This window comes from Miniopterus schreibersii, assembly GCF_964146895.1.
Source record: "Miniopterus schreibersii genome assembly, chromosome: 16".
NCBI classification, from domain to species: Eukaryota; Metazoa; Chordata; class Mammalia; order Chiroptera; family Miniopteridae; genus Miniopterus; species Miniopterus schreibersii.
Genome location: NC_138116.1, coordinates 9,046,925 through 9,069,307, shown reverse-complemented (window position 1 = coordinate 9,069,307; position 22,383 = coordinate 9,046,925). Strand labels below are relative to the sequence as shown.

At 39.4% G+C, this 22,383-nt stretch overlaps 1 protein-coding gene across 2 annotated transcripts in view; it reads right to left on the bottom strand.

Annotated features, from left to right (window-relative positions):
* Nucleotides 1–2,437: 2,437 nt before the first annotated feature.
* Nucleotides 2,438–22,383, bottom strand: part of SMURF2 (SMAD specific E3 ubiquitin protein ligase 2) — a 75,393-nt gene continuing 55,447 nt past the window's right edge. For both annotated transcript variants that reach the window (XM_081116179.1, XM_081116180.1), the window contains 10 exons: nucleotides 20,132–20,290; nucleotides 16,922–17,117; nucleotides 15,809–15,912; nucleotides 14,357–14,471; nucleotides 12,447–12,625; nucleotides 11,501–11,638; nucleotides 9,028–9,148; nucleotides 7,342–7,543; nucleotides 6,034–6,109; nucleotides 2,438–5,733 (listed from right to left, as the gene is read on the bottom strand). In XM_081116179.1, the coding sequence (XP_080972305.1) occupies nucleotides 5,634–5,733; nucleotides 6,034–6,109; nucleotides 7,342–7,543; nucleotides 9,028–9,148; nucleotides 11,501–11,638; nucleotides 12,447–12,625; nucleotides 14,357–14,471; nucleotides 15,809–15,912; nucleotides 16,922–17,117; nucleotides 20,132–20,290 (1,390 nt within the window). In that variant the 3' untranslated portion in view covers nucleotides 2,438–5,633. The remainder of the gene's footprint in view (nucleotides 5,734–6,033; nucleotides 6,110–7,341; nucleotides 7,544–9,027; nucleotides 9,149–11,500; nucleotides 11,639–12,446; nucleotides 12,626–14,356; nucleotides 14,472–15,808; nucleotides 15,913–16,921; nucleotides 17,118–20,131; nucleotides 20,291–22,383) is intronic.

Genomic DNA, 22,383 nt, shown 5'->3' with positions numbered 1-22,383 from the left:
ACTAATCATCTGAAAAACAGCCAATCAAAACCACAGTGAGGTGTCCCCTCACAAGTATTGGAAGGGCTGTTATCAAAGACAAGAAGTGCGAGCTGAGGATGCGAGAAAAGGGAGCCCTTCCTTGTGCACTGTTGGTGGCAATGTAAACTGGTGCAGCCACCATGGAAAACATTCCTCAAAATGTCAAAAACAGAACTACCCAGCAATTCCACTCTGGGTATTTATCCAAAGAAACCGAAAACACTAACTGGAAAAGATACCTGCACACACCCCGCCCATGCTCACTGCTCGATTATTTACAATACTCGAGATATGGAAACCAGTGCCCATCAGCAGATGACTGAATGAAGAAATGTGGTGTGTATGTACACAACAGAATATTATTCAGCCATAAGAAAGGAAATCTTGCCATTTGTGACAAGATGGACCTTGAGGACATTATGCTAAGTGAAATAAGCCAGAGAAAGACAACACAGGATCTCACGTGTATGTGGAATCTAAAAACAAAAACTGAGCTCACAGATACAGAGAACTGATTGGTGGTTGCCAGAAGGGGCTGGGGAGGTTAGTGAAACAGATGAAGGGGGTCAAAAGGTACCAACTTCCAATTATGGGATGTGATGCACAGAATGGAGACTACTGTTGGCAATACTGTAGCATAAAAGTTCCCTTCACAAGAAAAAATTGTAACTATGACGACGGACGTTAACTAGACTTATTGTGATCATTTCAGAATATATACAAATATATATGAATCATTATGTTGTATACCTGAAACATATATGTCAAGTATACTTTAATTAAAAGAAATAAATACCTTTTTGGTCTCGACGGTTCTCTACCACCCAGCCACGCCAGTGTTGTCTTTGGGGGAAGTGAGTGGTCTGCAAGGTTGAATCTGATGTGCTCTCTCTCCATCTCCACTCCCAGTTCCTGGGCTGAAAGTGAGACTTCAAGAACGCTTGAGTGGGGGGGAAACATCTTGGAAGGGTCCCTTGCCACCCCACGTGCTGCTGCAACAGCTGCCTCTCCACTTCTTTTACTTATAAAGCACTCACTGTAAGGGAGACTCTCTGTAAGGTTTACAGCGGCTAGAGACAATGATAACCTATGTAACTCCCAGCCCAAATATCCACAGAGGTACGCTACTCCAGAGTTGAGCACATTACCTTGGAAATGCAGCCAACTGTATGAACACGAACACAAAGGAAGAATCTACCAGTCCTGGAGATCAGTGTCCCTAGGACCTGAAGTGTCATGGGGCAGGAGGCAGGGAAACAAAACCGATTGTTTTAAAAACTAAGTCAGGACTTGAGGCCTTGCTGGAGTGAGGCATTTAATCCTGTGCTCCCATCATGACTTCTTTGCCATACACAAACAGTTCTGAGTATCTAAGTTTGAACTTCAGCTTCTAACAACCATCCTAAGCTAGTACAGAGCCTGACACATAGTAGGAGCACAGTAGATATTTGTTGAATGAACAAAGAACAAGTCACATTTAGGGCAGATACCTTTTAATATAATGTAACTTTAACATGTAGTTTGTCTAGTTAGCTAAGGATGTTAATGTAGGACTGTAACCCTCGTTCCGTGTAATTTACCTCTATCCTGTTACTAGGCTCTTGTTCTACTGTGTATTTCCTACTTTAAGCAGTTAGGACAAATAAATGCAGTGGGTGCCAAGGTTAACCTCCTTTATAATGAAAGGACAAACCTTTCAGGTCACCACAAAGGAAAACATCACATACTAGTCAAATCAAAATTTTGGGCAATTTATAGATGATACTAAAATCCTTCATGTACTAAAACGTGACAAATTTGATAAGCAGGAAACGTGGCAATGTGAGACAAAGCAAAAAAGGAACTTCAAAAGGGTAAAACAGACAGCACGCCCACCCTGGGAACTCACGCCCCTGCACAGCACTGCACTTCCCGACCTCCCTCTGTGGAGGCAACACTGGACGGCAAACGCTGTCTCCATTCTTTCTTCCCCCCGTGCATTTAGCGGGACTTGCATCCACTACCATTTATAGCGCCGTGAATCATGACACTTAATTGAAGTCATGGCTCTTTTTCATCTTGAGGATTCTACTGCCCAACACCAGGGCAGGAAATGAGGTGCCTACTGTAGCTAGAGCCCTAGCAGACATTGTGGCAGCACTGTACTGGCCTCGGAAATCCACCTCTACATGACCCCGAGAGCCACTGCCAACCATCAATTTGCCACGGCAGGAGAAATGCCACATGGCACCTCCCCTGCTTCACCTGGAGACAGAAAGGAGGTCCTGAGCTCTCCGAGGCTCCAGCTCTCCAAAGTGGCAGAGGCATCAACTAAGGGGGGCGTATGAATCTCCCGAAACCTCTCCTTTTATGGCTCACATGCTGTCGCCCTTCAAAGAGCCAACTGAGTTTTTTCAAAACCATTATAAACTCAATATTCTTTAAAAACTTTGATGCTGTGACAGTGCAAACAGCATTCATTTTATTGCTCAATGTCGGCATGGGCACATACATAGTTAATTTTTAAAAACCATTTATACAGATGTTATTGATAAAAGCTCATGTAACAACTGAGTAAAAATACAAAGAATATCAAAGCTAAAACACTCTGTAATAAATACAAATACAATGAAAATGATAAAACTTTGTTTTTAAAGTCAGTTTGAAAGAAGGAAGAATATTACATTAAGTGAACTAATTACATCTAGAAACAAAACAACTCAGCATTTGGTACAATCATATCCTAACAGGAGGAGGTTAAGTACCACAAATGGCACCCACCGGTGGGTGCTGCAGCTCACAATGAGAAGCAGAAGGAGCTGCTCTATCAAACTGAAAAGATGGGACAACCTCTAACCCCCATCGATGCAATCAGTTCAATGCACCAGAAGTTCAAAGCAGACTTAGTGTTGTAAAATAAAGCAAATTACATTGTATTTCAAAGAAAGGAAACTTGTGCTCTGGACTGTAAATACAAGGAAAAAACATGACGATAAAAATAAAACCCATTCGGGGCAACAAACTATGTGCAAAACAAAATGTACACTATACACAGCACTATTTAAAAACTCTTTACACCAAGAAATAAGACCCTCTGAAATAAAACTCACCTCTGCACTGCATATGAGCTCTACAAAGTAACCACTGTTCATAATTAAGTATTCATGATGGAAAGGCAATGTATGAATACGCAACATCATATATCTGAAATAACACAACTAGAGGAAGGATTAGGAAAAAACCCAGTTAAGAGGGACGTGTGGAAATAAATATTCACATTAAACATGAGGTGCAAGTCCAAGGGTCAATAACACATTGGGGGTTTTGTTTGCTTAGCACCTATTTGGAAATAGGTAAAATACTTTTGAAGATGAAATCTAAATCATGTTTTTATAAATTATGTTGGCGATACCACAGACTGTTAGGGTAATTTCTTTCTCTTAAAGCTCTATGAAGTCATTTTTACAAAGTTTAAAAAGGCACTCGGAAAGCGATGGTATTTGCCTGCTCGATACTGTACATTAGGACAGTGGCACTTCATTGGCACTGCCTCCGTCAGCTATGATTTCCCTAGAGTGTTCGTGTACTTACTTTTTACTGAGTCTCAGAGTAGGCACAATTACACTGCACTAGCGCTGTAATACGAGAGAGGGGCCTGCGACCTGTAAGGTACCCTTGTGAAAGCTGAAAACTACCAGTTATCAAACGGTAAGAAACCTTTCTGTCCATTTCCAGATGTTCTCCGGTACTAAGAAGGCGGTAGGAAAGCACAAAGGGGGTAGAAAGGTCGGCAGAAGCGGTCAGGACTGCAACTAGCTTGCATGTAGCAGTCAAATTTGGATGAATGAAATAAATTTAAATTCTTAGAAACTAGACAAGTAGTTCTCAACTTTGTTTTTTAAGCAGATTTCTACTTCTTTCGCTCCCGGCCCTCACCCCATGAAAGCTCACTTGGCATTCCAACATAAGAGAGGAAAGCGGGAGCTGCCCTGGGCACGGGGGTGGGGAGTGAGAAGCCCCTGCTGACACCAGCCAGTCCTTTCCTCCCCCTCACTCCGTCCCTTCTCTCCTAAACCGTTACTTCTGAGGAACCCCTTGGCTCCAAGAACACAGACTGAAGACCAATCCATCCAATGAAAGAACACACAGGCCTATTACTCACTTATAATTAAGCCACAAAATTTAAACAAAGCTATATCATCAAAATTTGCTATTGTTGATTTCACATCAACGTTAAAAAAAAAAAATAGTGCAGATTTCTGATGGCTGAATTTAAAAACCTACCCGTGATTTAGGATTTTTCCAATCCCTCACTCCAGAATTTTGGTTGCCTTCTGGATCATGCAACATGCCACACACCTTGAAAGCTAAATCTGGATTATTTCAAAATCAGATGCTGATCTTCAACACCAAGGGAACTGGGATTCCCTTATTTTCAAAATTCACTCTTCCTTTTTAAAGAAATTTATACCATTGAGTTAGAATTGCTGTTTCTTAGTAATCACATCCCCTGCCCCACCCCCTCCCCTTCATTTTGTTAAAAGCAGGGTGTTTAAAGTTTGCTAAATAATATTTAGAGCAAATTTTTTCCTTTTTCATAATTTTAGCTGATTAAAATATCATGAGCAGCTAAACAAAGATTTAGGATGGTTTACTTGATAGAGACTTACACCGTAATTAAAATATAATATAAACTAAGTGTCCTGGTCAGAGGAGACTTTGGTTTACAAGAAATAGTATATATATCAAAGGTAAGCTAACCCAGCAAAGGAGTTAAAATCCCACCTCATCCACAGGATCTGAGAAGCTATAAAAATGCAGATTTCCATTGAGGATGAAAAGCACACCCAAAACACCTGGTCACATTGATTCAAGATAGAAAATTAGGATTTTTTTTTAAGTCTCTTAAAAACAGGGAGCCCCTGAAAGCATCGTATTGTAGCAAATAAGCTACCAAGTTTAGACTAAATGGTTGCATTAGGAATCTGACAACCAAAAGCTGTATTCCAGGAAATTTGTGCTTGAAAAATATAAAAAAAGACTCCCTTAGGCTAGGCTGAAACATATGATGCTTTTAAAATATGCTTTGCTATAGAAAACTGTAATTAAATGTGTAAATGGCTTTTTAAAAGATAATGATTCTGTGAGCCAATCGTTTACAAAGGCAGAGCAATTCAAAATAATTTTATTTCATTTTTTTACAAAGAGCAAGTACAGGAGCTGTTCAAAATCATGTATTTGACCAAAATGAAATGTGACTTGTACCGCCTGCTGAAGCTGTCTTGGTGTCTGAGACGTGAAACCTGTGACGCGATGTGAATAGGTTACCTCTTATAAAAATAGTAGTCTTTAAGTGAGAATACTGCCTAACTCTGGAAATGTAGGAAAAGTCAGCATTCTTTAGGTTCAAGGTATTAATTTTAAATAGCAGCTGAATGCGGCCTCATGGCAAAGCATAAAGACCTCTTTTTTTCCCTTGAAAAGGAATTTCAAAATTGTCCTTTCCCCTCACAGTGTCCTAAAATTTAAAAAAGGGGGCGGGGGCATTTTCCTGTATTTCAGCATTCCTTGAAACTCTGCTGAAAGGAGGCTGTCGGGTATAAATAGAGTCCTGGGTAAATCCTTGACGTGTGTCATTCCACAGCAAATCCACATGTTTCTTCGATGGCTGTTAGCAGCTTTTCATATAACTTTTCATAGCTTTCATAGGGCGGAATGTCTATTCGATTGAAGCTGTAAATAAGCACATCAGGTTTTACACGGTTCATTCAAAACAAGCCAGCCAGCCTCGCAAGTGCCCACTCACACAGCCGCAACGCGCCGTGCCACACAGAATTACAGGAGCAAGGTTGTACTTCTCTACAGCAGAGGGGACCACTCCGGGTGTTCCTGCCAACTTCAGAATAATCTTAACTTGCCTATCATTCCTTTTAAAGGTCCACTTAGTAGTAAGAACAATAAATGAAAAGCTGCCTGTTTGAAACTAGCACCTGCACACACGGAGTAAGAGGAAACGCTACAAGAACAACTCACCACGTGTGGGCTTTGGGCAGGTTGTTGGTGCAGGCGTCAATCTGGTGGATGGTGAAAAGCCGTGGGCCTGCAGCACCTGCCAAGGAAGAAGATGTGGGTCAGGTCCCTGCAGGTGCCTGTATCAGTCTCTAAAGCCTCAGAGTGAAGCCGGTACGGAAACCACAAGGGCTAGGGATAGAGGAACACTGGTGACTCCACATGAGCTGCCAAAAAAATTCTTTTCCCAGGAAAAGAATCTGGGTTGGAAAGCTGGAATTGACCTTGGATAAGGCTGGATTCCTTAATACGCTAGCATTTCAAATTTGAAAAAAGTTCAGGATTTAAATCCTTTGACAACTTCGTTTTTTAGATAGGAAATCAATGTCCCAAAAGCCTGAGAAGAAAAGTAAATGGGCAAATCCCAGATTAAATATACACACATTCAGAAAGATGACGGCCTAAATACAAATTTAGGTTTCATGATTCAAGCTTGGCTGAGAGCAAAAGATCAGCAGTCTAGAGAATAAATTTCAGTTAACATAAGACAGTCCATACAAATAAACACAACTTCACTTTATGCGTAGTCTGATCATGACCCCACGTAGGGACTCTCAGCACAACTCCCAGTACGCTTTCCCCAGGGACTCTGGACACTGCTGTGCGCAGCACTGGAGGATCACGCGCTCATCTTGCTTCGTGCATCCTCAGTCACCACCAGCAGCAGCAACTTGGAAAATGAAGAGCTTCAGAGCTAAAGGAAGCAACTGCCACCCAGTGAAGCGCCACAGTCACTAGCAGTATTGCCACTCATCCAAAAAGTACACAGCTATTCCACAGAAAACAAGCCTTTAAAAGGGAACATGGCTGTAAGCAGGCTGATGCCATGCAGAAAGTAACATGCGCTGACCAAACAAATGGCTTCCACAACTCATGCTGCCTCTTTCTGTTACAAGGATGAAACAGGAGAGGGAGGCATCCCACGTGGGTGGACGTTTTGCCAGGCTGGATGTGGAGACGGAGGTGGACAGACTGCCCCTAAGGGAATGTGCAGAACGGACAAGCGCGGTGAGCCGGAGGCAGAGCACCCCCGCCCGCGGTCTCCGCATGCGGCACTCACTACAATCAGAGAAGCCCAGCAGAACAGGCTCTTGGGGGGAAGGAAGAAAAGAAAGGAAGGAGGAGGGGGTCACGGTGTGAGCGTGACAGGTCAGAAACAGGGTGAAAGAGAATCTGTTTATAAGCACGTGGTTGTAAACCAACTAGATACCCCAAGTGCCGACGCCCTCGCCCAGTCATCTGCTGCCACGTGCTGGCCCTCTGGTTTGGTACCTTGTAAAGCTTTGAAGCCCTGCAGAGGCACTCTAGACGATCCCGTCACAAACTGCAGTAACCGTGCTCGCCGCTCTTCATCAAAAAACTCCACAGCTTTCCAGAACCACTTGACCACATTGCTGTCCGGCGTGCAGTGTTTTAACCGGGTGTTTACCTTCCAGTCGTTAACATCTATCTTCCCAAGGCCACAAATAATGAGCTGTTAAAATATTGCACAAAGCATAAGCCAATGGAAACCCAAGTTAAGCCAAAAATTCCTCAAAATAGAACTTTAGATTTGCAGTGTTGGCTCTCATAGGGTGGTTCTTAAATTAATTGAGGGCACACATCAGGATCACCTTGAAAGTTTTTCAGAATATAAACACCAGGTTTTAATTCTGTGGGTCTGGGGTGATACTAAGAAGCTGTATTTTAAAAAGCTCCATGTACCTATTCACTTTCAGGTTCCCACCCAGAGTGTGAACCACCCATGAGGGAACAACGAGATGAAAGTTCTATAATTTCACAGAATTCTAGATATTTTTAATGGGCAGAAACTAGAGTAACATACAATTTATATGTGCCTTCCTTAAGACCTGCATCATAGTATTGTACTTTCAACCCTTGGTAGCTTGGGGGTTCTGAGCAATTCAGTTCACCTCCTTTGCCAGCAGTTTGCTCTATAACCCAGTATAACATTAAATAAAATACATATATTTTTGTAAAGAGTTTCGTTCCATTAGCAGCAGAAACTGTATAATAAACCCTAACCTTATTGAATAAAATCTCCAACAGGGTTTCTATAGGGTTCTGAAGAGATTAGTGAACCATGGCCACAATGAGAGGGAAGTGGGTATCCAAACAGGATTATAGAAGTATTCATAACACAAAAGGTAACTCCTAAAATCTTTTCCTCAGAGAGGTGGTAATTATAAGGCCGGATTCCTCGTTCACTGCGAGCACTGAGGAAAAAGCCAGTCCTGTTTTCCTCCTTCCCTAGACTACTTCCTTCTGACCATCTCACTGCCGAGTGGTTCAGTCACAAAAATGAATGAGGGCGGCGCTGAGCCAAACCAATCTTCTGGACGTGTTTGCTAACAGTCTGTTAACAGATTTAGTTAAAAAGGACACTGAAGTTAATTAATAAAATCGTGTAGACTGAGTATTTATGCTCTCCCTAGCCACTAGCTAAATTTGGGACAATCGGACAGAATAAAACCTCACTGACTTTTTTCACAACGTTGCTCAGTGGAAATTCAGATGTATTTGTTAAAGGTCTTAATTAAAAAACCAGACCTAAGGTGCTTTAAGGACCAGCTGTAAAAGAAAACAAAAAGAAGTTAACTGTTTATTACAGCTATGTTAATAATGTTTCTAAAGAGACTCAGGATGTTTAGATACAGTTTATCTTAAGTGTTTTAATTATTTCTCCTATGACCTTGTTTACCAAATGCCTTTTTGCAAAGCTTAGTGTAAATCAATTGAGCCTAGGCTTTCATTCCGAGTAAATTTCAATAGAAAACAACATTGGAAGAAAGTGCACATAAGACATGAAATCTGTTGAAAACAAGAAATAATAATATGGAAAAATAAATGTTTGCAATATAAGGGAGATAGCTCACTTGTAGAAATTCCAAAGCAGGACAGACTCCCCATGAGTACGAATGCTCACAGCATCGCACCATGAAACTGAAAGGTACTGACCTCTAACTCCTTCTCATCGAATGTCTTCAGCAGATGCTGTGGAATTACTTCGTTAAATCCTTTCTGCAGAGCCAGGAATTGCGCTTCGATGCCTCGTAAAAACCTCCAGTTCACGTAGAGCCTAGAAACATTGGGCAGGGATTTCATATGATCAAATATGTTTGGATCTGGTAATTATGATGAATCTCTACTTCGGCAATATTAAAAAGTGGTAACCTTCCACTAACAAGAGCCGCATCAATAAAGCAACTCTTCAGCTCAGAGGAGCTCCTAGTACACTCGAAGTTGCTGGAGCTTAGGTGCTTTCAGTTTAGGTGCTTGAAGCCAAAATCAGGTTGACTTCTTTCTAAACTTCTAACAGGCATGCCAACAGGCACAAAAGAGCCCATTCAACCAAAAATCACCATTCTTCTGGATCCACTTGAAAATATGGTCTGAATGTTGGGTGTTTTGTTTATATCTTGGGGGCAGTATACCCAAAATGAAAAGAAGTAGTAAAAGCCAATAGTAAGCACTTTTTAGTTAAATATTCATTGTTCCCTGGAGGCTTTAAAAATCCTGGAAGATATAATTTACCAACAAAAAGTACACTACATCCAATGTGTAGCTCTCTTCGTGCTTATGACCAGTAATTTATAAGTGAACTGCCTGGTTTTTTAATCTACCCAGGAAAACCTCTCCATCTCCCACATCTCAGAACTATTCATCTTCCAAGTGTGTCAACATCTCCTTTTCCAAACTTGGAGAAATAGTTCTCTACTTCAAGAATAAGTTACTTAACATTATATCCTTTGGGGGAACCTCATTTTTGTGTGTTTGGTTAAGGGGACACTCAAACTGCTCATCTGTAAAAGGCTTTCTTTGTCATTTTTTAAATCTCAGAACTGTACTTGGTGAGGGACCATCACTAAGTGCTGTGAACATGACTGAATCCTGGCGAGTGGTGCCAGGGACAGAGTAGTCCCCACCAGGTCTCGCAAGTCACACACGACTGAAATTCAGGAAATTCCCATCCATTCCTTTATTTTTTAATTAGGAACATAATAGGTGCTTGTTAGATTTTTAAAAATAAATAAAACCCTAGATGTGGAGACAGAACAAACCTGAAAGTCCATTTCCCTCGCTACCCCCAGGGCCACCCCCCCTCACCCCCTCATCCTAGACACACTCTATTTGGGATCGAGCCTTTCTGAACATCTTCCATGTAATTATAAAACAACGCAGGCTTTGTCCCTACATAATTCTTCTAAGACTTGCTTTTTAAACTCGACAGCTTACAGAGTCTCTCTTTCTTTTAAAAACCTACATAATATTCTGCGGAATATATGCAGTTAACCATTCCCCTCTAAAAACACTGAGTTTTTCACTTTTTACAAGTAATATTTAACTGAACGTCCTAATTCATAATTATTTAAGTAAATGAGTTTGCACAGCACAGAGTCCTAAAACTGGAGCTGCTAGTTAAAGGCATGTACATTTTTATTTTGGAAGTTATCATCAAACTGCTTCCAAAAAAGCTAAATCAGTGTTCACGCCCCTCAACAGTCTGTGAGCTTAATGGGCCTCATGTGTAAAGTAGGAAAATTTTAGCCAGAAAGACTTGGGGACATAATCAGTATAAAATAGTACAGATGCATGTTTTTGTGTACATATGGTGACGCTCACTCTCCTAAATTTGATTACCACAGTTTTATGTTTAGGAGAACTTTAGCTACCATAAGCCAAATGATCTACCCACTACTTTTAAATGCCTCAGTCAACAGGTGATTCTGTAAAACCTGGAGAACATTTTCTTGTATCCATCCCTTAAGCTCACAATGAGCTTCTTTATAAGCAGGGTAAGTGACGGTCAGCAGCACAGATCACATGCACAGCCAGTGAGGGAGCCGCGCTGCACATGCCCATGCGCCACATTTCCTGGTATCTGGGCCTGTACCACACTGAACCTGGGCTGGCATGTGTCTCATTTTAACCAAAACAACACAGCACAGAGGTGACTCACGTTGGCCGGTTCTAGGCTTAGGCCTTTAAAAGATCCGACAACTTTTCTTGTGCTCTGGGAAACCAGCCACCCCACTCCTTCTACCTTGGTGGGGAGAGAAAGGCCTGAGGGATACGAGAGGCTTCTTGATTCCACGTAGGGATAACCAAGGAACCCTGCCAACAGTGAGAACGAGGTCCCAGATGGTGACCCAGTGGCCGCTCAGGCCAGCCCCAGCCCTCTGAGCCACCCTACTAAGTCATTAGCATGTGAGTGAAGAGGCTATCTTGCCCTTTCCACCCGCACTGACACCGCACACAGGTGCCATGTGCTATCCTGTTGTTTACACAAACTCTTGACCCACAGTTGTTGTTTTTAAGCCGCTGAATTCTGCAGAAGCCTTTTTTGTAGCCATAAGTAACATGACCTAAATACGTAAATGTTTTTCCCTTGCTATTCCAGAACATTCAAACAATTCTCAGTCTTGTATACCTGACATATTCCTTTTTATTTTCTTCAGTAACAGGGATGCTCTTGCCATTTGGTTTAAGTTCATGCTGAATAATTTCCCCATATGCATTATGTTCAACGCAGAAGGTATGGTCCAAAACACCTGTAATATCATTCTCACTGAAAGGAAAGAGGAAAGATGCTTAATGGAAAATCTAAAATACAGACCCTACAGATGTATTAATTGGTGAGACAAATAAAAATAAAGTTTTATGACATGACAAATATAAAATCAGATTCCTTTGACTATTCCTACACTACCAAACCTTCCAGTTCTTGGGCAGAAAAGTCCAAGAGCTTTAACCCCATAAACACAGGAAGTGTTTCACTTCCTGAGTATGGAGAAAGAGCGCTGGCTGAAGCTGGGCTTGACACAGGGAAACTTCAGTTTATTTTTGACTTGCAGGTAAGAGGCACTACTTGAGTCTGGGTATCCCAAGTAACCAAACACCCGAGTAACCCCAGCGAAAAAGCTACTCATGTGTTAGGCAAAATAAGTATGGCCGATGTATCTTCATAAACTAATGCCCTACTAATATATCCCACAAAACAGAATTGGTTCTGACAGATGCCCTTTTTACAGACGGTTTCAACAATCACCGCTTCCGCAGGAATCTGCTATTCTAACACAGGACTGGAATCAAACTTGCATCACGTCAAGAAAAGCATTTATATATAGTATTTTTAAAAATAGAATACACTAGATTTTTTTTCCTTTTTAAAGTAGTAACATTCACTAACTTTTAGGAATTTGAAATATACCGGAAAGCAGTAGAAAGAGGGAACATCTAATGTGGTCCTATCACTCAAATAGTCACTCTTAATATTTTCTGCGTGTTTTTTAAATTTTAAAGAAGTACATCCATTGAGACAGGATCTTTTTTAAAAGCTCAGGTTCTAACTATAATGAACAAGACTCAATACATACAGTATCCACACTAAACTGTTATGAAGATCTGGATCAACTAACTCCATGTCATCCAAAGTAATTGACTTCCCCAGCAACTGTTTATAGAACGGCAATGTGAAACCACCATCAATATAATGTCCATGAAACACAGCCATTCCCATTATTCGTCCAACAAAGTGGAAATATGATAAGTGTTCCTGTAATTGAAAAGAGTTTATACAAATACTCAAGTTAGACACTATCCAGGCAATTTTTAATAAAAATTAAATATTTAAGCAACATTAATCTTTTTATAATAAGTATCAACTTATACTCTAATTTATAACTATTTAGATGGAATAGGCTATCATATCAAAGCTCAGTAATCATAGGGAGAGTTTCTATTGGGCATGCTCAATATTCTCCACGTTGTTATAAAGCGTTACACCAGAGCCAATGCCTCTCTCAAAGGTACAGTCACTTTGTAAAATTCATCTTTGGAAATTAAGTCCAGACAACGGTCCCACTGCAGCTTCATTAAACCACTCACAGATCCTGTTCTCTTCCTCGCATATCCTGCTGAGCCCTTTACTAGCCTGGCTCTGTCATGGAAAAAAGCTTTCAGTCCTAAACCTCCTATTTCCCTGACCTAACCAGAAACTGAAATTCAAAACCTCACAGATTTAGGGCACAGATTTCATGTCTAACTTGGACTGGAGTCCTGACTGTGCCAGTTACTAGCTATGCATACTTGGGCAAATTAACCCCTATAGGACTAATTTTCCACATCTGGAAAAATAAGGGTAATAATAGTATCTAAAAAGGATCTCTGTGAGGAGTATGATGAAGCTATGGCACTGGACCTGGCACAGGGTAAAAGCTCAACGAACGTGAACTGTTGTTACTACAACTTGAGTGGCAGTAATGGGGCCCCAAGCAGAACCTTTACCTAAAAATCTTCCTTTATAAAGCATTCCCTGCAATGAATCTAACATTCCTGCCATGTTTCGATATGTTTGATCTTTCCTGATAAATTGTTTTGTTATTCGGATATTTGATTTTACACTTCTTTTACTTCTCTATTTAATAAGTAATCTTTAAACCTCCCTCTTACCTTAAAGACAAGCTTTTGTTTCTTTGTAGAAAGTAATACCTGTTCACTATCCATAATCTAATACCCAGAAATAACTAACGTCAATATTGTAATAGAGCCTTTCGATGTTTACACATGTACATATTTACCAAAATTGTATCATACTATTTTGTATCATTCGTCACAAACACCATCTTGACATGTCATTAACTTTTACCCCACAATGTCACTTTAGTGGCTATTTTAGGGGCTATCCATATGCCCTTGTATGGAAAGACAATAGAAATAATATAGAATCAACTTATTAGTAACAGCTGCCAACTTCTGCTGAGTGCTTAATGATATATAATAGGGTTAATAATGTATAGCACTATGCTAAATTCTTAATGTGCAGGGTCTCATTGATTTGTTACAACCCTCCTCTGAGGTACAAACTATATTTATTATTATTAGCAATGATAAAATTGAGGCCCAAGTCAATGAATGTGCCCCAGGTCACAAAGCTATTAAGTAATAGGACCTGGATATATTCTCATTCTAACTCCAGGATCTATGTTTTGTAACGGTTAATGTCATTCTGCTTCACGTCACAATTTAATCAACCCCCTGCTTAGGGACAATGATACTGTTTTCAATGGGGCTTCTATAAACAATGACACAGTCAGCATCCCTGGGCCCAAACTGCTGAACACATCCATAATTGTTTACTTTAGAAATTTTTCTAAGAGGAATTGCTAGGTCTAAGGCTGTGAGTGGGACAAGGAGAGTAGTCCTATGTCATAAACTACATTGACATTAAAGATGAAGAGTGCTGCAGGTCACAAGTTAATTCATATCACTGGAGCAGCAGCCATACCGGGTTAACTGCAGAATCAGGATTGATCTGCAGCGTATAGATGTCATCTCGTGAATACTGGAAGAGGCCATAGTACGGATTCAACATTTCATGCGACAAGAGATATAACCACTCCCTAGAAAACAAGGTATCACAAGGGAGCCTTTCGTTAAAGAATATATTTTTACTAAAATATGCTATTAATCATTTTAGCAAAGAATTTATTAAAGAAAAGAAAATAAAGCACTAACTAGTTATAGAAGATCCCACTGGGAAAACCGACCGTGCTCAAAAGGCAAATGGGAACTCCTGCTTTATTACTATGCGATCACTTCTCACTCATGCGGAGCAACTGTGACATATTAGCAGCAGAGTATAAAGGTATTACCCAGAAGCACCAACTAATTACATGATGCATCCCAGAAGTCTGCTCCTTTTAATTGTTAAATAAATTTGTAATCTGTGTTAAATATCAAATAAAGGGAAGGGTATGGTTCAAAATATCCATGTGATCCACACGGCTCCTGTCGTGGCAGACCTGCACTAGGTAACACAGATGCAGATGATATGATACCACAGTAATTTACTCTCGCTTCTGGACAGGGTGTGCTTTGTTGTTGGTACTGTTTTACAAGGAAATTTCATTATTCATTTCATCATCTTTTTTTGTGTAAGCCCTAAATACAGCATGGTAAAAGTATAAGTTGTCACCTGAAACTAAGAAGTGGTAGAGCACATAGCAAAACATAAAACACATTCTTGCCCTCGCCTGTACCTTCTGGTGTGTTCCTTACTTCTTGGTTTCACGTGTACATCAATATTTTTAAAACCACGTAATAAATAGTACTATCACCTTAAATTTATTAAACCCTTCACATTTTTCAAAGCTTGGAAGGTAACATTCACCTTGGGGAAACTGAAGTACAATCACTAGTCTAGGACTTAAAGAGATGCAGTTCTAGTCTCAATTCTTGTCACTCCTCAGCTAGAAAAGGTATTTATATATATTCTACTATTATGGATTAAATGTATTACCTTGGGTAATACATTTTAAGGAAATACAGTGAAATAATTTTGAACAAAAAGTTAAAGAAAAATGTTTTTCAGTTCTATAATGTGACGGAGTCTAGCTCAAATCACCACCATTCATGTAATACTCGAAAAGCTCTAGAAAAGCTCTAGAGATTAAAAACAAAAGTGAGGCGTCCATCTAAGCAACCTTCCCAGCACACACGACACTCACCTGACGTGTCTTATATGCTTTTTATATACTGAACTCTCCAATACTCTTCTGGTAAAAGTACTATCCTAACCTCATCATGAATGTATCGATTAGGATACCCTCCCTATTGCAAACATTAGGGAATATTATACTAGAAAATAAATATCAATGAGAAGGTTACACCACAGAGAGTATCTTAAATTTGTATATATAAGGATCCATATGTCATTTCCTGATGAGCAAGTCTTTACCTGGCAACCCCTCCATAGTCAAGGCCCTCTTCTCCACGAAATTTTATCATTAATCGCTTCCAGAGATCTTTTGGTCTCATTTTCATAACCTGTCGATAGGACTCCTGAAAAAAATTTTTAATATACTATAATTGCTAGGTGCTTTTAACCAGTCATTTATGCTCTCTCTCCCATTCTACCTACAAAACATGTTTATAAATAAGGTGAAATTCAACAATCAAATCAAAGGATAAACTCTAAATGTTTGAAACCTCTTGGAACTTCTAAAAACAAAATGAAGATAGCTTAATACTACTGAAACCAATCCACTTGGTAATATTATATTAAAGGCCTACTAAGTGCAAAACTCCATATTTAAGTTCTATGAACCACACCAAGAATTTCACTCATATTAAAAACAGATGTGACAGAAGTACAAAAATTTTTAGTTGGTTGACCTACATCTAGGTCACAGGCACCAGTAGAAAGTAAGAAATGAAAGTTCCAAATGAATATAAGTAATCATCAGTGTTCTCTTCATGAAATCGACAATATTATATTTTTTAAAATACAAATGATGGATACAAACAAGGCCAGGACTGTTCTGAGAGAAAAAAGTTCATCTTTGGGAAAAAGATGACCAAGTCCCACACCTCCTGCCAGGAAGCCTCTAAGGAAGAGAAGCCCGTGCCCTGGAGCTCTGCCGCTGACTATGGAAGAACTTTGAAGCTGATAGTGGGGCTATAAAATCCAAAGATAAAAGACCCACTAGGAAGGGCGGCTTTCAGTAACTTACGGAAGTAAACAAAATGATCTCTGAGTGAGGAGCCCCTCACCTTTGGAAGGATGAGAAAGTAAGAGACGGTGATGCTCGTGGTCTTTAAAGCTCCTTGACAATGAATATTCGCAATGCAGGGACCACGCAGAGCCAACTGGACACCTAACACTCTTTGTCCCACTAAATGTCCACCTTACACACTAAATCTCTCCAATGGTACTGCCTTTAGCGCTCACAGTTTAAAAAGAATTTAATAAAAACACTCCCATTCTAGAGTCACAAAAAGTGTTCCTGGAAAACAGCAAAACACTGAAATTTAATTTTTCTCAATTTTAAAATAAGACTTGTAAGTTTACCTCAAAAATCTCCTCCCTGGAAACCTCGATGCGGCAATGGCCAGCCTGAGGCTGTTGCTGGGAAAGTTCTTGCCGCAAAATTTTTAGTTTCTGCACCAGGTCTCGCTTGTACCGCGGGACTGTCAGGCACTCGGTGTCGTCAGGGCACAACGACACCACCTGCTGTTGCTGCTGGTCTTTCAGCTGGTTCTGCCGACTAGATGTAAACAAAATACTCTTAGAATATTTAAATGAAAAAGATTACAGTTGTACATTTAAAGTAGCATCCACTATAAAACACGTCTAGCTATATCATTTCCATGCCTCATTCACTGTGTTTTTGGTTTGTCATTTTTGACAATAAACTAGCTCCAGAGGTTATTTCTCAGAATCCATATGAATTTATGGAATTAGAAAATGGAGTTTTACCCATAAAGCTTTAAACAGCTGCTGAGAACAAATTTCTCAGATACCGTTTCCCTTTTCTTGTTTACCATCACCCGTTTTAAAATTCAGGTATGTGCCAAGCGCTGTGCCTGTTATCTAGAGTCTGTCCGTCTGGAAGAGACAAACAGCAGGAACTGGCCGCTTGGCAGGGACCCTCCTCCTATACACGCTAGTCTAGACCACAGGAATGTGGAAGGACACATGGCAGTTACTGGCACCGAGAAGTAGCACTTTACTAACAAGTCTACGTGCTTAACAGAGTGACTACTTTTCTTCTTATTGTGGTAAAATATACAGTGTAAAATTTAGCATTTTAACCACTTTTAAGTATATAGTCAGTGGCAGAAAGTACACTCACATTGTTGTGCTAAAGTGACTTTTAACTGCACATATATGGTTTACCACAAATACATGAAAATAATCTCCCAGGTACAGCAGAAATATAATAATTTTTAAAAAGCAAGTTACCTAGAGATATTTTTATTCTCCTAACTAAAGTATTATAAGTTGCATCTAAGAATTTTTTAAAGAATCTGATGATATAATGAACTAATTTCAGTAAGTTGTCAAGAAATAAAAAGTCAGATAATTTGCTACTGTAGACATCAATAGCAGACAATGAGCGATTCCACTGGAGTTTAATTTTGCACACAACAGCCAAGAGCACAATCTCCTATCCTAGACGTAAAGGGCAATGGTACCTGTGACAAAATAAACAGAAATGACTTTCAGTTCCCTGACAAATCCCTAAACTTTTTTATAGACAGTGGGTCTTCTGTTCTAGACCAAACTTTATACCTAAAATATATAACTATCCAGAGGAAAATGTATCTTTGATGAAAATTACAAATCACTATTTAGTACTCTCACGAGCATTATAATAAAGGTGTTTTTTACACACACACACACACACACACACACACACACACACAATCAAAACAGAAGATATTTAAAAGCACTCCCTAAACAATTGTATTGACCTTAAAAAATAAATAAACTTAGATATATCTTACAGCAGATGCAAAAACTTAACTCCAAATGGTCAGAGACCTCAATGTAAAGCCCAAAGCCATAAAACTTCTGAAACACAGGGAGAAACTGTTATGACTTATTAGGCAAAGGTTTCTTAGCTATGATACCAAAAGAATAATCCATAAAAAATGGATAGTTAATACTTCATCAAATCTCAAAGAAAATTTTTCTTTGAAAAACAGCTCTTCAAAAGACACTATTAAAAAAGTGAAAAGACAAGTCACAGGCTAGGAGAAATCTTTCCAAAGCACACACCTGGAATGGGTACTTGCACCGCAAATATGTAAAGAAACCTCTCAAAACTCAAAAGTTAAAAAAAAAACCTCAATTTTTTTTAAAAAAGGGGGCAAAAAATTTCACCAAAGATACAGATGGCAAAAAGCATAGAAAAAGATGCTCAACATCATTAGTCATGAAAGAAATGCAATTTAAACTATAATGAGAAACCACTACACACCTATTAGAACGTCTCAAGTTAGTAAGATACCAGGCGTTATGTTAGCAAGGGTGTGGAGTAGCCACAACTCTCACACTGCTGGCAGCTGTAGCCTCTGTAATGAGCTGATCATAGTAAATAAAGAATTCCCCTGGTTCTGTAAGCCATTCTAACAAATTACTGAACCCAAGGAGCAGGTCATGGGAACTCCCCAATTTATAGCCAGTTGGTAAAAACAGGGATTTGCAGTTGGCATCTGAAGTAGGGACAGTTTTGAGGGACTGAGCCCTTAACCTGTGGGGTCTGACACTATCTGCAGGTATTGTCAGAACTGATTTCAATTGCTGTACGCCCAGTTGGTGTTTGGAGACTTGGAGAATTGGTAGGTATGACCCCTTTGGTGTCATAGTTCTGTGGGTAGAAACAGATCATAGAAGGCCATGTGAAGACAAAGACTGGAATGATGTGTCTACAAGTCAAGGAACAGTAAGGTTTCCTGAAAGCACCCAAAAGCTAGGTGAGAGACAAAGGACAGATTCTCCTTCAGAGCCTCCAAAAGGAATCAAGCCTCGCTGACAACTCGAGTCTGGCCCTCTGGCCTCCAGAGCTGACAGAGAATGAACTACTGTGGCCTGTGGCCCGGCGGCCCTAGGAAACGAACACAGGTGGAAGCCCCACAGGAGGGGGGGTGTGGGGGAAGTACAGAGAGGCACAGGAAAACTTTTGAGATGATGGATATGTTCATTACCTTCACTGTGGTGATGGTTTCACGGGTGTTTAATATGTCAGAACTTAAACTGTATACTTTAAATATGCATAGTTTATCGTATGTCAATTACATTTCAATAAAGCCCATTAAAAAATCCAAGGTACATTGAGCCCATTCACAAAGACTTGTATGGAAGACTAAGTCCTGCAAATGGGAAAGAAGACTTAGAGCTAACAAACAAAGCTAACAGCAACAAAATGTCCTGGGCTGGATTCAGCTGTCCTGGAGCTATTGCTGATGCCCTCGGCGGGAATGTACTGTCTCCACACACCCCGGGAAGCGGCCTGTCTCTCTCGGTGTGCCAGGGCGCACCTCGGATTCATCCCCTTCTCCCAGCTTTAACGACAGGCTACTACTGAAGCACAGTAGGTTTAAATACTCATACATCAAAGTGAAACTCGTCATACTCTTCCACATAAAATTTTGTTCAACAAAAGTAACTTATAATTGAAGACAGCAGACAGTCTATCACATTTACTAAAACAAGCAGCATCAGTCTTCTCTTGTTCAGACCCACATTTTCACACATATTGTTTCAAAAACTTACTTTAAAACTAAATGCAAGTTAGCAGAGAGCCGAGGATCTGTGAATTGTGTTGTTCTGTTGTTATGGTCAACAAAATAAACTCTGCCTGTTGCTGTATTACGGATCTCCCATCCAGGAGGCAATGGACCAAGCTCTTCACAATTGATGTTGCTAAGATCCCTGCAAAAACAAATATAAAATAAAAAATACCTCATTGCTGGGCCTGCTGAGCCAAGCAAGTGTAAATGACACAGAACAATTCCATGAAGTCTGAGAAAATGTATTGTTTCAGAAACTTGAGATGCTCAGCTGGAATCTTTAATTCCCAAAGGTTTAACAAACTTGCATATTCAAAAGCCAATCCATAAATGGCTCAGAAACTTATCACATAGCCTACATTTTTAGAAAGTTTGTTCCTGGGCTTTAATGTGACACAGATTTTAAATTAATATAAAAGCAATCACAAAACTTGCCAACATAAACTGTACTTCAATCCTTATCTGACAAAATATTGTTTTACAAATGTCAGTGGTATAAGAAATTAAATGTTTCTAAAATTTCCCTTCAATTCTTTCTTTCATTACTACACTGTAAAATTTGTGTAAATAAGTGTTCATTCCTTTAATTTTAAGCTCTCTGACAAAGCAAAACTGGAAATATTAAAATTATGATTCTGAAAAGAATCCCAGTGCACATTTTAAAGGGCAACTTCTCCACTTTGAATTGTGAAAGCTGTAAAGCTAGTGAATGAAGAACCTGTTTAGGACATGTCAGGAAGAACACTCTAAGGCTGCTGCTACAATTAAAAAGGCAGAAAGACTTTTAATGGACCAAAGACCATAATTACTGTATCACACATTCTTAAAATACTATTACATAGACAAAGACTTACAGGACCTTAAAGAATGAAATAAAAGCAGCATGTCTAATGTAAACTTAAACTATAACAGATAATCATAATGAAAAATCTCTTCAAAATCATGTTTAAAAGTTAAACGAGAAAAACACTGTGCCTAACACAATCTCCTCTTGGTCATACTGAAGCCCAGCGATGAGCACATAGAGGTGCCCACAGATTTGTTGAAACAGTAATTCTGGCTTCTGCGTACAGGTTCCATGAGACTCTTCTGCTATAGAACTACAGCTTGAAAAGAACACACTGTTTGAGACACTGCTAGTCTGAAAAGAGACAAGGGAAATTTTTTAAAAAATCTTTCTCAAATTTAAAAGAAAAAAGTGGATTGAGCGGGAGCTGGGACCCAAGTGACAGTTAGGCACAGGGGTAAGGGGTAGGTAGGACTGCTCATGGGTAGCTGTTCATTGGAAAACAGCCTCAGGGCAGCAGCAAGGATGGAACAGGAAACCCGAAACTTCCTCAAGCTGAGAACCAAAAAGGAAAAACGAAGTGATTCCAGGAAAACTTCCTAAATTCCTACTTTATGTCCACAGAACTCAAACCAATTAAGATCAAACAAACTCACAAAGATCACCAAACACTTCAGAAAGGAAAGTCAGTGCAAACAATCAACCACAGAATTAGAGCCCCAAGTACTGTCAGAGATCAGGGAGAACAGCTATGACGTGCACCCTTAAAAAAAATAAGGAAACACAAAGGCAAACTATCAATGAGAGATTATTAAGAATGAACAAATAGATATTTAAAGTGGAACTTTTAGAAATGAAAAGCATATACTAAAATCAAAGAATAATTCTTTTGATATAAGCAGAATTTGATTTTATATCATTTTATTTAGAACTTTATAATTCTACAGTCATACAGGGGAGAGCTCTAAAAAACTGATTAAAAGAGCAGAAAACTGGAAACAATCTTTATTTCTACTTGGAAAATGATTGAAGGAAAACAGAATGTTACACAGCCATAAAAAGGAATACAGATCTGTATTTCAAGACTAAGACTACACAATCATGGTGCAATGGCATTAGTCACTGTTTTAAAGAGATATGCAAAACTTGATGAAATAGAACTTCTCAGATAATCTAAGTTCACTGGATATCTTTAAATAAAGTATCTGAATTACACTATTTTATAAATGTCTTTGAATAGTGATGAAATTTTAATAGAATCTAAATATTTATAGTCTGCTTTGATAAAAGATCCTCCATACAAATGGCAAGTTTACTAAAGGAAACTCCAAAAACAAAAGATATGATGATATAAAGATATGATTTTTAAGATAACAATTTGGAACACAGAGACTAAAGAGAAGAAAAATAATCCAGAGCATAATTTCATAAAGCCATTATTCAGTACT